The following is a 16719-nucleotide window of genomic DNA, read 5'->3' as shown; positions in this document are numbered from 1 at the left end:
TGTAAGTGCATCCCAAAGTTGATAATCACTCTGGGACTCGGACTTACTACAATTCACTCCAAAAGCCATCACGTTATTCACTTCGCTACCGAGTCCTGAATTTCACTGCTATCCACCATCCATCTTTGCTTATAGTGCTTGTGTTAATGTTGGTGTTTTTTGCAATAGTTTTGTGATTTTAGTGCGACAACAGACTACTTAAATATGAAAACATCTAAAATATATGAAACTCAGTAATTGATATACTGAATGACCACCTCATACTAGGTGGTTCAAGGTCTTTGAAACGAAACAGCGAGGGGCTTTGAGTGGTCCTAACTTTTTTACCATGCCGTAGGTCACCCATGTGGATGATCTCTTTGGGTGGTCATGGTCTGCTGAAGTTAGATGGAAACAGTATGACCGCCTAGCTTACGTCAAAGTCACATCTGGCAGTTAATATCTGATCTGGCTTATCCTATCTCAATAAAAAAGTTAAGTGGTCATTTGATGTTGTTAAGAGAAATACTGTGAACGGGAAATTGCATATATTTGTAAGAGCGAATAAGAGAAATAAAAAATGGGACCACTGCTCCATATCCATGTTCGTGGAGTGCAACCGCTTGATGGAATCTGGTTGTCTTTAACCTCCATAAGGCTCTATTAACAATTCGACGCTAAGTGATATGCCTAGTGAATGGCTTGACTGAGAGTCATTTACATTTCATTTTCTTTGTACCACAGCAATAAGAGTTTAAACAATTTTAAATGGCTGGTCATTTAGTAGAATATCATATTCTTCATATGACAGAAAAAAAGTATTTTATTTGTAGTAACCATCAGTAGCTAATGTATTATTAGGAACTATGCATAATTAGAGTGATTGTAGAACATTTATTCACCAAACAGTTTCTCATGATGTCCAGAGTTAAAAATCAACCCAATTCTTGCAAAATGTTTTCAGTGTTTAATTGATCAACTTCAAGTTTAATTGATTGATCTGCGTATTCATGACTTCACGAATACGTTAAGCATCTAAAGAACTGTTAGTGAGGTTACAGATATGTTCTCTGTAAAGTATTTCAAATACTCAAGGAAATAAACAGTCACTTACTAGTTTGAATAAGTAAAATATTTTTTTCACATAATAACGGGCACATTGAAAAGCTCATGGTAGCCACTTTCTTTCATCTCACAGATGTTTAATTCTGCCAAACACATTTGCAGATTTTTAATTCACTATGAAGTACAAGCTAGAAAGAAACATGCTTCCAAATTATGACAGCCTTTATAAAGCCCTCAAAAGGAAGAATAACTTTTCTACGTACAGATTGGTGAAATAATTCCATAGAAAAATTAACCTTTGATATTTGACAGTAAGAGTGCAAAACAGTTAGGACGGTGAGGGGAATGTGAGTCAACAGCTTATTCCAACTGAACCTTGACTGTAAATGTTAAATATCCTTAAAAATACTAGTAATATATTAACAGAGTTAAATCCTTCCATACCAGACGTAGTGTCCACATAGAACAGTTCTATAATGGTAGGGTGATGCTCAATAGATCAATAAGGCACATAATTTTCATTCATAAGGCCATAGGGCAGTGATCTCAGTTAACATGCACATGTGAATCCTAAGATTAAAAGCCACATTCGACTGAATAAGTGACCAGTTACTTCCACCTAATACTAACCATAATTTAGGAGAAAAATATTTATGTTCTACTCTTTTCAATTTACAGTCTAACTGCCATATTTAATTACAACCACACTGATATCAGAGAACTCTTATTTCCATCAAACAGTTACCTTTACCTTGTTAACTACTATGACACTTGCATGACACACATTTATCATAAATCTGATTCGCAAGGGGTTATTTTACACTGATTTTTAGGAAAACTAGAGGTCGTCTAGTCTTTTTTTATGACCTGAACAACGCAGCAAAACTTTGTGGTACTACCATCAAGAACACTGATTGTGAATTAAATGAAAAGTCACTCAGCCAGATCTAGAGAAATTATAGGGGCCTGATTTTGATGGTCCATCAATTCACATCGTCGAAATGAATGCATATTGTTTTCTGCAGATAATTTTATGAAATGTCACAGAAGACATTTCACTTCGTTTCATTACATCTGTTTCGTTGAAAGGCGGAAAGGTAATAATATTATTTGACGTTATTTTGTTTTATTTTGGAGAAAATTAAGCCGTCTTAATCAGTTATTAAAGTTTGAATTTGGATTTCTTAAAGTTCGAAAGTTATACTACAATTCAAGTCTACTCCTATTTTGTTACTGTCGAAATGGAGCAACCGAGAAATTTATGTAATTAAATCAGTGTTGAAAAATACACTCATTATACGTAATATTTATTTTTGTTTAATACTGTGAAAGAAAATAAGAATATACTTGAAACATATCTAAATAGTTAATCATTTTGTTATAGGTATTCTATAGTAGTAGTAATAACCACTGTCAGTACCTCTGATAAAAACAAAATCAACCTATTTTAATGTATTCACCGGTTCAAGTTGTTCTTGGAGAGTTATCTTTTTGCACAACTGTAAAAATATTATTCAAAGCTTTATGTTTTACTGCTATTTAAAGTTTCGTTTGGATTCATTTTCAGACTGTTTAGAAAGACATAAACGTGTTAAAATGTTTCGGAAAAGTATAAAAGTTATACTTAGCAAAAATAAAGTTAAGTTAATGAAATCTGAATTACTATAAAAAAGTTACAAATAATTTAAATAAGAACTGATATCATATGATTAATTATTCTTAAAAGTAATGAACACTTTAGAAAGACAAAATAATAGAAGTATTTTAGATTATCTGGTAATATGAAAAAAATATTCCGAGTGTCATGTCCAAATTACTTCTGGAATCATTCGTTCTATACTTCCTACTGGACATACTAGTGATTCGTCCGCAAGGAAATCAGAATAAAATGGTACTAAGTAGCCTCTTACATTTTTAAGTAACTCAATTGCTTTTTCACGATCACTGACAATTAATGGGACTTCATTTCTCCTTTCAGCGCACTGTCGAAAGGTTAACAAGCCTGAGCCAGGTATGCAATTAAAAACCTATTCATAAAAAAAGTAGACGAAATCATCATATTGCTTTATAACGGAATATCTTTTTTGTTGACTAGTGAAAAAACAAATTATAAATCAATTAGTGAGACTCCAAAGTTACAACTTCTAATTATCTGTAAATTCTCCACCGTTCTTAAAACACTACACAAACTTACATTTTGCCAAGAACGTCATACTCATTAACACTGGTTCATCTGTACAGTTTCTCATTTATTTATTTATTTGATGTGAGTCGTGCTTTATTAGATAATATGAGCACGAACATCTAATGAAAAGCTCTTTAGTTGTACAATAAAATTAGGTCACTCTCAAGGAATTGAATATCATAGTGATGTTGACGAGAAAGTGACGAGTGAAATAGTGATCACAAAACGCTTCGAAATTCGTCATCCTATATTTTAAATATGTTTAGAATACATTTTTATATTAAATAAATCCCTCAAGGCCACCTAAATTTTTAGATTTCTAGAGAAGTGAATTGTATATTTTGGTTATTTATTCATTCTATTATGGCACCATGAACGTATGCATAGATGTTACAGATTCTACATTGAGCATCATTTTTAACAAAAGAAAATATCGGCGTGTAATTTAATATCTTCATTTATTGATTCAGTATATATATATATGTATATGAAAAAGAATTGAAAATAACTTCACAATACAAGAAACCTTAACAAGTTCCATAAACACAAAGTACTGCTTTTCATCGTTTGCACAGTTTCTAGTTTGATAGCTTTTGTTTTAAAAACAAGCTACTAGTATTTGACAGATTTCGTTGCAGTTAAGATAAAAACTCGCTAAACAGCCCACTGAATAACTGAAAAGCCATATGGCATTAAAGATTTACACCTGTTGTCAACTTCCGTTCAAATGTTTGTAACATTTTTTTTTACTTTTTTGTTGGTGTTGAGGATTTAACTTCGTTTGTAACATTACTTTTCCTCTTTTTAACAAAAAAACTACTCAACTTAAACAGGAACCCACATTATCCTGCAAACACTATATTTGTAATAATATTTATAGCTATATGGCTACTCAACAATTAAACATGGAGATATGACTTTCATAGAATAGTTATTTGTTTATATATAATATGGAAAAAATAATTAGCTCCTCACTTTCTCGAAAATCTCTCCGTTGTTAACAGCAGTTGCATTCCAAACGTCGTGGAAAAATTCATTTGATACTGGGTCATCTAACAGGTCATGATGCACATACGTTTTGTATTCTTTTGGAATCTTTGGCAACATTCCAAGGAATTCAGCCATCAAACTTCTGCGAAATCTTTGTATAAATGGATGTACTTTTGCACATGTATTTCCAAGCTTTCCCTCAATTAAGTCATTGTCTGAGTTACTTTCGATTATAATACCCAATTCACTATCACGAAAGCCCAACATGCTTCGATCATTTATATTAGCTGATCCCAAAACCATCTTCTTGTCGTCAACAATCATAACTTTGCTGTGAATGTAAATTAGTTCTGTTCTCTGAAATGGAAAGAGAAGGATAAACTCGAAAACGAATAACGCAATGCTGAAAGCCATTTCAATGAGGAATCCTTATATTTTTAATGTTTTAAAACGTTATATTCACTAGGAGATTCATAGGTGCATCATGTCATTGAAACATTACGTAAATAAACTACTTGCTAAAAAGTGGTAAATCATGTTAAAAGTACCTGGAATAATCTAGCGAACTGATTTCCGTATAAGATCATAGATACATTGTTCTAAAAATTATTTAAAATACTCTGCGATCTATGCATAAAAGATTATATTAATTCATGGTTGTTTCTTGTCTTCTACTTTATTGAGTGATCATAAGAAGATTAAATTAATTTATTTATTGATTTTTGAGTAATCTTAGTCGTTCAATCTACCCTCAGTAAAAATTATAGGGTCACTGAATCATACTTACAACGTGACAAATTAAAGTATTTTCGTATTTTAACGCTTTAACGCATACTAGTAGTGAGGATTCAGTTTGGTTAGTAATAAATAGTTCTTTGATCGTCTTTTTTCTCTTATCTAATATTATCTTACCAAAGATGAAATATCAGTGCTGAAATAAGTAAGCATCAGGAAAAGCAATAAAATCAGTAAATATCGCGACGATGAACATAAGGCTACTATTTAAGATTGGTAAACATTCGACACATTTAACAAACATAATATATACACCTAAAACAGACAAGAATTTCAACAGACTAATCAAAGTAATTAGTTACGAAAGCAGTTTCAAAGAGTTTTATAAAAATAAAAAACTTGGAAATAAACTGAAAATAGACTAAGGTAATTTTACAGTCATTAATTAGTGCGGAATGATTTATTCTGTAAAAAGTACAAATATTTAATTGCTCATCATTAATTATGATGTCAAAACAGTCCACATTACAATAATTAGACAAAACAGCAAAATGACAGTGTAAGAAGTGTATAATATCACAAATTTTCAAGTATATTTACTTGAAATAAAGCCAAAAATATTTACGGTTAAAATACATGTATGACTTCAGTGAAAGAGTGTGGAATCCACATAGAAGAATAAATAGTGAATGAACTCTTTGGTTAGAAATCAATCTTGAGTCATGCCAACTTCAGCCTTGAATAATTCAGTTTTAATATTAAAAAAAAACAGCTTTTCAAAACTAACTACGTATGGAATATCCCAGAATAGCGATATCAATTCCTAACCATTTGTTTCTAACATTTCGAAAATAAAGCCCGTTGTCATGTCTTTCTTTTCAGTTATAACGCACGTAAATAGGAATGTTTACAAATAGCTTATCTCATTGACGCTTGAAACAGCAGTCACTAATTTTACACTGACGTTAATTCAAATTACACTGGTTTGTTAATACGTTTAGTACTACACTAAGTTGACTTACTATAGAATCATCAGGCCATTCGTCATAATTTCTTAAGCTACATATAGAAACATAGTCTTCAGGATTCGGTAAAACATGTTTCAACCGGGGAATTAAAGCATGTTCACCTGTAAACAAGCTTTGTCGTGTATAGTGTAAAATTGCATGTATATACGTCCCAGATGAAGTCCCAACTTCACCTTTGAACGCGGTAAGTGAAGGGAGCATTATGAAAACACGGAAGAGTTTTCCTTCGCTGAAAAGTAGAATTCGAAAAATTTAATTCACTTGATACTTATTTAGTTTAAATCTTTATAGGATATATATCAATTAAATTATTTTTCAGATAAAAAACTAACATAAATGTTTAGTAATATGGAGGAGAGGAGGCTAAATACTTGAACATTTTAGTGATTATTCAGTTTAAAACTTGCACACATCTAGTGTTCACAACGAAGAAGTTAGCTTACTCCCGTTTTGTTTAACATAACTTTCATTTAATTCCATTGGGTTAGGCATTGAAATTCTGAAAAAGCTATTCCAATCAAAGGAAAGTCAGTGTTATGTTGACACTGTCTTTTGCCAATATATTTTTTTATTAAATCAATTGTGAGTAAAAATTAGAAATAAAGTTATTTGGAACGTCTTTCAAATACTAAGTAATCACTTTTAATATGACCTTTGAATCGTCGGAAGCTGAAAATGTTGGCGTTTACATAGTTCATAACATATTAGCCACCATCCATATTGTCAGTCCAAGAAAACTGAAGAGTGATTTTTCTTGGGGACTGATAATTCTATGCTCTACCAATCTGAAACCTCTCTTTTTAAGTTTTTTTTTACCATACAACAAAGTTTACTAATATTAGTTTTTACTGGATTGTTGCAATGATTTCAGGAATTATTTGTTCTTCTGGATTATGTTGAATCTTTTATGATAGAAATCTACGTCTTACATGATTATTTACTCCAAGGAACATTCAACATTTGCACTGGTTTTAACAAGGACAACATCAGGTATTTTGACTAACAACATACATCTTAATGTTAAACAACAAAATCTTTGCTGCGTTACAACTGACTAATTGCAAATTTTTCATACACATGATTGCAGACTAAAAATTACATATATTATAACTAGATAGGGGTTTTATGGATATTGTAGTAACTTAATAGTTCGCGTTCGCGCTCGAGACCTATAGCTCTTGAGTTCAAATATTGTGAGGCGAGATCGTGGATGAGCACTGCTGAGGAGTCTCATACTACGGCGAAACGGCCATCAAGTGCTTCCAGGTTTGCCATGAATCTAACTATTAAATTACATGTATTAAGCTAAGTATTTCACATCAAGTTATTAACTTTTTTTCTATCACTAGCTAATACACAGTGGCTTACACATTGTGCCTTATCACGAAGTATTTATTAACTGATGTTCAATTTTTATTTATATTATTTTCACTCATTATTACGTTTATCGATTTTTAGGCAATGTATGTACATTAGTTTCATTCTTTTCAAATTCCAGAAAAGGATTTAGTTCTTGTGTGATTTTGAGTGTATTCTATTAAAATTATACATCAAACATTAGTTGATTGACTAAAATAAATAAGCTGCTAAAAGACTCTGAATATGTTGGTTTCTCGTCCTTCCAAAATCACATAAAACGACTACTTATATGAAAAAAGTACTTCTAAATGTAACAAAGCTTACTTAAAATATATTGAAAATTGATCATAACTTTAAGATGCAATTTTGTTTTCATTTGAAAGTTTATATATTAAGTTGATGCAAATTTAAGAGTTTACTCATACCAGCTTGTGAGAAGAGGATCATACATTGTATCTCAGTATGTTTATTTGTGAAATGCTCAAAATATACCATGCTAGGTTATTATATGATGCTGCTAATTGGATTACGACTAAGTGACTCATGGTACCATACGTGTAAATTTACTGAGAACCTTGGCTTGATATTATGTTGAATATGCATATGTATTAGTGATAAGTCAAACTAGGAAAATATAGCCGCCTAGTTCTCAAATTTCATCTGTTTTGCAGATGACGTCAACTCATAAATCAAAGTACTTTCACATAATGTAAATGGCATTCGGCTATAAACATAGCTTCGGAACCATTTTACTAAAGCTATACTAATAATAGTTGATATATAAAAAAATCTTTTGCATTCTCGTACTTATAAGCTCGTAAAATACGAAGATAAATGGCTTCACATATGCGATTTTTGACCAAAGCATTAGAGTTACTAGGTTGAAGGTGATCAGATGCTTGTCCATGAGGACTTTTTTCAATTGTAGAATTTTTTTCGCTTTCAAGATCTTCATCACTGTGTTGATCTTCTTGTGATCCTAAGATGTAGCTGATAAAATACTGGTTTTCAATATATATAAAGTTTTCTGCCTGGTTTATCATATCAATGTAAGCATTTAGAACCGACTTTTCTAATCCAATTTGTTCTTTGGTTTCATCGAGATCAATGTTATTTTTGTACCGACTAGGCAAGTTTTGATGAAATAATCTGCGGAAAGCTTTACGGAAACCTTTTTTATCTCCCGATTGAACTCCTAACGACCAGTTAGCAACACTTCGCAGAGCTTGTACAGTACACACTGCAGATTGCCTTGGGTCTACAAGGATCGTTGACAATTTTGTTTCAGTCCATGGAGAACATGGGTGTGATGGTAACAAGCCAGGTACGAGACGCTGAAAAATCCGTTTTCCACTTCCTTTTGGTGCAGACCTTATTTTCCTGAACTGTAAGAAAATAGTTCAATTAAATAATTCAAAGGATTTACTAAGTGACAAAAACATGGAAAAAAGTTTAGATATTAAACTTTTGCAAAACTATAACTGGCTTTAAATTAAGATACTCGTTAAGTTCACGAATTACAACCACCGAAGAAGATTTTGTACAACTCTGTTTCGTACACTAACGACTTGATCTATTCGATGATACAATCAAAAAATAAAATAAAATGAACAGAATCTTAAAAATATATTAGATTTTATAGTAGTTCTTATCACAGCCCAATGGAATACTTTTTCCGTACAAGCTTGATCAGTAAACGTGTCATTGGTAGTTTTCTTGAATTATAATTTATGATTTCTCATATGACCAGTGTGATGAGAGTTTTATTGATGTATGTTTGCTGGTTACCATGTATTTATCTGTTTATTACTAACCTAATCAACTGTTTTGTGATTCTATGATTTATTCAACAGACCCAACATTAATTTTGACCAGTATGCCAATTTGGAAAAGCACATATACTAACCGCTCTTATTGTATTGCTGTTCATATGACCGTGCAGAATATGCTCATTTTAAACACATGTATTTTTAACTTCAATATGGCAATTTTATCAACAGTTTAAGTCGAAGAACATATGCGAAGTTATTCAGAATATACGTTAATCATTAATTGAAAAAATTCACTGATAAGATAAATGTAACGCGTTTTGACCAGCAACAAATTGAAGTATCTTTTCATTAAAAGGCTTTTGAGTCTAGTTGAAAAAAATATACAAATATTCAGCTTGAACTAATAATAGTAAATCAATATTACAATGGTACTAAAATGTCAACATACTGGAACAAAAAGAATAAGATTGTAACACTTCTTTACTCAATGAAAATACATTCATTACGCTTATTTGAAATGGTAGAAATGAATTTTAGTAACTTTCAGTCGATGATCACTAATATTATATGTACAGCTCAATAATTTTATCAAACTGAAATGTTTTACTAAAATCAAAAACTCCATACAATGATACTTATTAAACAGTGCGAATTTGCTAATCCCAAAACGGTATTCCATATTTATATATTTTCTGAGGAAGTGCACATACCGGTTTTTGACACTCAGATATCTTGAATTTAGCATGAATAATTTGGAGCATTACCACTGTCATGTTGTCTAGGTTTATGGTTCAGGCAAACCCTTCAACTAGTAACAGTTCATGTAAGATTGCAGGTACTTATCGTAAATCAATTTCAATCATAATGAAATTTACATCGAGAAATTAGAAAAAAATACTAATATGTAAAGCTTGCAATTTATTATAGATGATATGCAAATATTTACTCAGTTCACCTGTTTGTAGTTTCTGAACATACCCCTATGAATATAATTTTTTTTATTGAGTTCTATTAAAAGCTCTATCAAGAGTTTTCTAGAACAAAATTCATTATAGAATATTATCACATTGAAATCGTTTTAAAAAACCTTTTTCAACAAAATTGTTTAGCCTGATAACTTTTTTCTTCTGTTATTTAATCAGAATTTTAATTCGTAAAATGCCAATGTAATGTGTTTTATGTCCATAGTAATATCGCTAAAAATATTCGAAGCAATAGAGGAGTTTTTAATTAGCCGATGTACGTACGCATGTATATTATTGATCTGTGAAATAAAGATGCACTCAAAGATACCTTATACTTATTGTACAAAGAAAAATAAACTAGAAATCAATATGATTTATATAAATTGTTTATCATCTACATACATTTAAATACCATTCAATAATCCATCATCAGTAATGTGATTGTTAAATGGAAATAAAGAAATAATATTTAACTCATATCAGTTAAATATAACTAATTAATTAATTACGAATTTAAGATGATTTCAACCAATTCATCTATTCTAATCAAAATTGAGTATAAAGGTAATATAATGTAAAGAAACATTTGGAAAACAACTGTAAGGTAAATTAGTTTCCAACAAAAATATGATTACAATCAGTTTTTCTTTTAAATTTGACTAATACTGTTAAGCTATTACAAAATTTGTTGTTTTTTAATGACTTTTAAATAACAAAATTATTTACTACTATCATTTGAAAATACCTAATGTTCAAACATAACTATTCATGTGAAATAGTTATCAACGAACATATAAAATAAAAATTTTTATGATCATAAAATGAAAATAATATTCATCGACTAATATAAGTATTATCAAATTAAATCAATCATAATTGAGCATGAATTTGGAAAATAAAAACCAAATATTCACATATCATTCAACAGGGTATGGTTAAACAGAATGAAGGCCTCCGTAGATGCCCAACTTCGAGACCAACAGGCTGGATTCCGTAAAGATCGATCGTGTATAGACTAAATTGCAACATCACGGATCATTGTAGAACAATCAGTTGAATGGAATTCATCATTCTACATCAACTTCATTGACTACAAGAAAGCATTTAATAGCGTGGACAGAACAGCACTATGGAAGCTTCTTTGACACTACGACGTGCCTCAAAAGATAGTCAATATCATACAGAATTCCTATGATGGATTAAACTGCAAAATCGTGCATGGAGGACAGTTGACAAACTCGCTCGAAGCAAAGACCGGTGTTAGGCAAGGTTGCTTACTCTCACCCTTTCTCTTTCTCCTGGTGACAGACTGGATCATGAAGACGTCAACATCTAAGGGGAAGCACGGGATACAGTGAATAGCTAGGATGCAGCTGGACGATCTAGGCTTCGCAGATGGTCTGGCTCTTCTATCGCAAACGCAACAACAAATGCAGGAGAAGACCACCATTGTAGCAGCAGCTTCAGCAGCAATAAGTTTCAACATAAACAAAGGGAAAACCAAGGTTCTCCGATACAACACAGCATGCACCAATCCAATCACACTTGACGGAGAAGATTTGGAAAATGTAAAAACCTTTACATATGTGGGCAGCATCATTGATAAACACGGTGGATCTGATGCAGATGTGGAGGCGTAGATCAGAAAAGCAAGAGCAGCATGTCTACAAGTGAAGAACATCTGGAACTCGAAACAACCGTCAACCAACACAAAGGTCAGAATTTTCAATACGAATGTCAAGACAGTTCTACTGTATGGGGCGGAAACCTAGAGAACTACGAAAGCCATCATTCAGAAGATACAAGTGTTTATTAATAGCTGTCTACGCAAAATACTTCAGATCCGCTGGCCAGACACTGTCAGCAAAAATCTACTATAGGAGAGAACAAACTAGATCAAGACGGACGAAGAAATAAAGAAGAAGTTCTGGAAGTGGATAGGACACACATTGAGGAAAGCACTGAACTGTGGAATCCTCAAGGCCAAAGGAAAGGAAGACGAAAGAACATATTACGTCGAGAAATGGAGGTGGACATGAGAAAAATGAACAAAAATTGAATAGAACGAGAAAGGAAGGCTCAGGACAGAGTGGGTTGGAGAATGCTGGACAGCGGCCTATGCTCCATCGGGAGTAACAGGAGTAATTAAGTAAGTAAGTGTTCACATATTAATATGCAAACATGGAAAACATATTTATTTGCATTATAATATTTATTGTAATAACTCACTATAATAATATCTTTTCATCTACGGAGTTCACTTCTTTTTTAAAATCTTCTGATACCAATGGTATTTTATTGATTAAATGATAATATAATGTGAATATTTTTGCATATTTTTATGTTATCTTTAATGTACTGAAAAGTATACTTGTGTAACAACCTAAAGTAGACACTTAACGCATTGAAAAAAACTGGCAAAAACGTTAAAGTACCACAAAGATATTTACTTAAGGTTTTTTATTTTGTTAATCCAAATTAATTAATAACATATTATACTAAGATAACTATATCTTAAGTAAAACACAATTTTGCTGAATCTAAGTAATATGGTATAACTTACTCGTATTTGATTCCAACGTTGAATAAAGTGTCTAGATATATCACAGGCAGCAGTACCAACAAACACACAGCCAACATCATGCCATGGCATACGTGGAACGCATGTTCTATCTACTAAATCTGCAAATGAAAATACCAAGTAAAATAAGTTTATTGTTAATTTTAAAAAATAATAAATATTTGTGACTATATTTATGTGGTGACGTGTTTCTCATTGGTAAAAATAGTTAACTGAATTCTCATGTAAACGTCAGATATGCCATATTCATAAATAATATTAGTCGATGATGTGGTTTGAAATAAATGTATTGTACATCGATTAAGCTCTAACTTCTAACCAAAAACATTGTTGGTTAAGTTAAAAAGGTTATATATTAAGAGAGAATAAAAAGTAATACGTCCTGAGTTGATGAGTTCTAGTCATTGGAATAATATTGTTCGTGAAAATTGTAGTAGGAAATGTTGTGTTATAGCTATTGTGATGATAACAATGATAACAACAATAATTAGTAAAGACATTACGCAAAGCGTAAAAAATCTGGATAAAAGAAGAGGGGAAATTTTATAATAAATGCTGAGAAAATAGGATTACGAGTGAGATAACCATATTATAGGTTCAGGTGAAAAACTGGTTTCACTATATCACTCTTAAACACATAGGTCAGATCGCTTCTACTTATAATCTTGCGTTTATCCGAAAATTACTCTGTACTAGGCAAATAGTTGTGAAAGTATATACATTTTCAATTACATGAAATAGAATGGCAATGTTTAGTAACTAAGTTACGCCATTTCCTAACTATACCAGCAGTTCCAAGATTGAATTCCATATCAGATAAAACGTTCTGACATACAGCTCTGTAAAATAACACGCAACGAAAAAGCCAATCAAATTACTGCATCCCAAGGACTTAAAACTGAGCAACACAAATAATATATTAATTAGTATTGGCAGCTATTATTCAAACATCAGTCATTGATTGATTTCATAAGAGTACCTCGAAGATAAGGCCAGCAAATTATAGAACAGAAAACAATATAAGCCATCATCCATACGTACGTCTGTTAACCTTAATGGAGGAGGGTAAGCCATACAAAACTGAAGGTCATCCAACACCGTCCTGGACAATCCTTTCCAGTTCTTCCAGATCCTATTCATTCTTTTCATGTCTGCTTCGAATTCTCGACGCAATCTGTTCGTCAACCTTCCTCCTTTCCGTTTACCTTCATGACTCTAAGTCAGGGCTTCCCTCGTGATTCAACTGGATGATTTCCTCAATGTATGTCCTGTCCACCTCCAGTGTCTTTTCCTAATTCCCTCTTCAGTTGGAAGTTGCTTTGTTCTCTACCACAGTAGTTCGTTGCTGATGGTATCCGACCAACAGACATTCGGTATCTTACGAAGACAATGCTTTATAAATACCTGTACCTTCTTAATGACGGTTGTGGTAGTTCCCGAAGTTTCAGCTCCGTACGGTAGAACTGTCTTTACGTTCGTATTGAAGATTCTCACTTTGATATTGGTTGACAGTGGTTTTGAGTTCCATATGTCCTTCAACTGTAGGAGTGCGGCTGTTGCTTTGCCAATCCTCACCTGCACACCTGCATTGAATCCTCCTTGTTCATCGATGGTGCTACCCAGATACGTGATAATTTCCACCTCTTCCAGAGCTCCTCCATCAAGTGAGATTGTGTTGGTGTCCTGTGTGATGTATTTGAGGATGTTGCTTTTTGCCTTGTGTATGTTGAGGCCTATTGCTGCAGAGGCTGCTGCTAAACTGGTTGTCTTCATCTGCATTTGTTCGTGTGTATGGAATAGAAGAGCTAGGACATCTGCAAAGTCCGAATCGTCTAGTTGCATCCAGGTTGTCCATTGTATTCTGCGCTTCCCTTGGATGTGGAGGTCTTCATAATCCAGTTTGCAAAAAGATTTTCTAAGTTGGTATGCAAGGTCATATGTTAAGGATGTATAATGATTGTTTGTCAAAACGTACATACAGTAGTACACTTTCAAGGGATTTTGGCGAAACTGTCAGGAAATGTTTGAAATATAGACGGATGTTTAGATACAAATCATTTAGGGAAACACCATTCAACTGAAAACTATGAAGACTGTGATTATGATCCACTAACAGAATGATCATTTATGGACGTAAGTAGTTACTTGAGGTTTCTAATCGTCGTTTTACTGACCTAATAACTGATTCTGAAATAAATTTGAGAAAATTATTCAAGGACACAATTATAAGATAAAATTTGGAGTTGAGGAAACTATTTGACGGCAAGACAGATGAACAGGATGACTTTTAATGACTTTCAGGAATATTTTGAACAACAGAAGGGAGAATGACACAAATCTATACAATTAACAAGTGGTATTTAAAAGGGTATAGTGTTAATTTATAACACTTTTATGGCCCCATTTTGAGTATTTATCGGACAAACCATGTATAACGAGGATTAACACAAAAGTAAGTCTAAAAAGAAGTATAAGCTACCATAGCACGGCGTGGTACAAATACTTTATTGAATATAGATCTGAACATACACAGGCAAAGTTCCCAATGTTGTCAGTCTCTAGTGTTTGATAATACAACGTGATGCGTTTTTCATTATTCGATAAATTTTGGTTGATCTGTAAACCTATAATTACTTTCAATACCTAAAAGTTTGTTTATTCTTTATCAAATTCCATCAAATTTAAATTATACTACTGCCTTATAAGTTACTCCTTTGTTTGCTGAGCTTTTTGTCCAGATTGAAAGAATACCACAAATCTGGGAAACAGTAACCACTAGAAACTATAGTATATTTTTAATCATTGAAAGTATATTATAAGCAAATTGTAGGAAAATTTGTCAGAAGATAAACTAGTACCTCCGTTTAATCGGCACTAAAGACTTCAAAAAGTGATGCTGTTTACTATATGATTAATCCACTGATATGAGACTGTATGTGAGACTGTAGTCAATAGATAAGAAATAAATTGTGAATAGTGATTTAGTAGTATAATTGGAGCTATTAGGTCAAACAAAGTCTTATGGTAAAATAAATATACATATGTAGGATCGTAGACGCGCATTTCTGAGGATTCCCATAGTAGGATGAAACGGCTGTCCAGTGCTTCCAGTTTTTCACTAGGGAACTAGCTTACATCGACTTGTAAATTTAGCTGTTAAAATGCTACAATCTCTGCAGATATCCATACTCATACATAATCTTGTTACTCAATAGTTGTACAATATGTATATAATATAATATAATAACAGTCTATAAATAACTTCCGAGTCTTACCATTGATTCAATCTTTTTTGGATACAAAATAACCTGAAAATGGTAGGGTTTAGCGATTAAAATTTGATTTCTCTGACTATTTAACCATGATATGTAAACCGTAAAATACACATTTTAAAGTATAGAAAACTAAATTCCAAAGATAAAGAGTGAGGGAAATATAGTACTTCGAAGTCAATCGTATGTATATCAAATTTTATTACTAACCCAATGCTGGATGCTCTTTGGCAGTTGGTTCAACTAAACTCCAGTTGACATAATCTTGTCCAATCCAAGTGCATCTTTGACCGGCTTGTGAAAGCTCTTCTAGCGAGGCCAATTCTCTTCAAATTAATGAAAACAATTTTGTATGATAACAATCTGGATTATCTTGATAATAGAGACATATGAGTATTAATTAAATGAGATTTAAATATACGTAGTAGACTATGAAAAATCTATGATCCTGTTATGGGAGAGAGCTTTGATAGTTGAACGTGTTTCTCAATCCTAGAGAAGCATCTAGTCTATTTTTCACTTGATTGTCAAATAACTAGTATTTAAAAGAAATTAGTTTCTAATTAAAGATATTTATTAATGAATAACTAATTAATCAGTCAAACAATATTATAGAGTAAGACATTCACTATCCTACTGCCACCTATTTCTTCCATCTGGAGGTTGACTGAATTATGAAGACCTCCACATCCAAGGGGAAGCACAGAATACAATGGACAACCTGGATGCAACTAGACGATTCGGACTTTGCAGATGTCCTAGCTCTTCTATTCCATACACACGAACAA

At 32.3% G+C, this 16719-nt stretch overlaps 1 protein-coding gene across 6 annotated transcripts in view; it reads right to left on the bottom strand.

Moving 5' to 3' along the window:
• Positions 1 to 1093: 1093 nt before the first annotated feature.
• PLD2_1 (Phospholipase) overlaps positions 1094 to 16719 on the bottom strand; it is a gene marked incomplete at its 5' end in the record, with an annotated part of 48073 nt that continues 32447 nt past the window's right edge. For 3 of the 6 annotated variants that reach the window (XM_051209336.1, XM_051209337.1, XM_012944086.3), the window contains 6 exons: positions 2339 to 3071; positions 4205 to 4576; positions 5977 to 6211; positions 8149 to 8726; positions 12642 to 12760; positions 16142 to 16257. In XM_051209336.1, the coding sequence (XP_051074785.1) occupies positions 2847 to 3071; positions 4205 to 4576; positions 5977 to 6211; positions 8149 to 8726; positions 12642 to 12760; positions 16142 to 16257 (1645 nt within the window). In that variant the 3' untranslated portion in view covers positions 2339 to 2846. Of the gene's footprint in view, positions 1233 to 2338; positions 3072 to 4204; positions 6212 to 8148; positions 8727 to 10913; positions 12761 to 16141; positions 16258 to 16719 lie in introns of those variants that run through there. The other 3 variants (XM_051209334.1, XM_051209333.1, XM_051209335.1) reach the window with 3 other exon arrangements.

This window comes from Schistosoma haematobium, chromosome 1, assembly GCF_000699445.3.
Source record: "Schistosoma haematobium chromosome 1, whole genome shotgun sequence".
Taxonomy (NCBI): Eukaryota; Metazoa; Platyhelminthes; class Trematoda; order Strigeidida; family Schistosomatidae; genus Schistosoma; species Schistosoma haematobium.
This window is presented reverse-complemented; position numbering and strand designations above follow the sequence as displayed.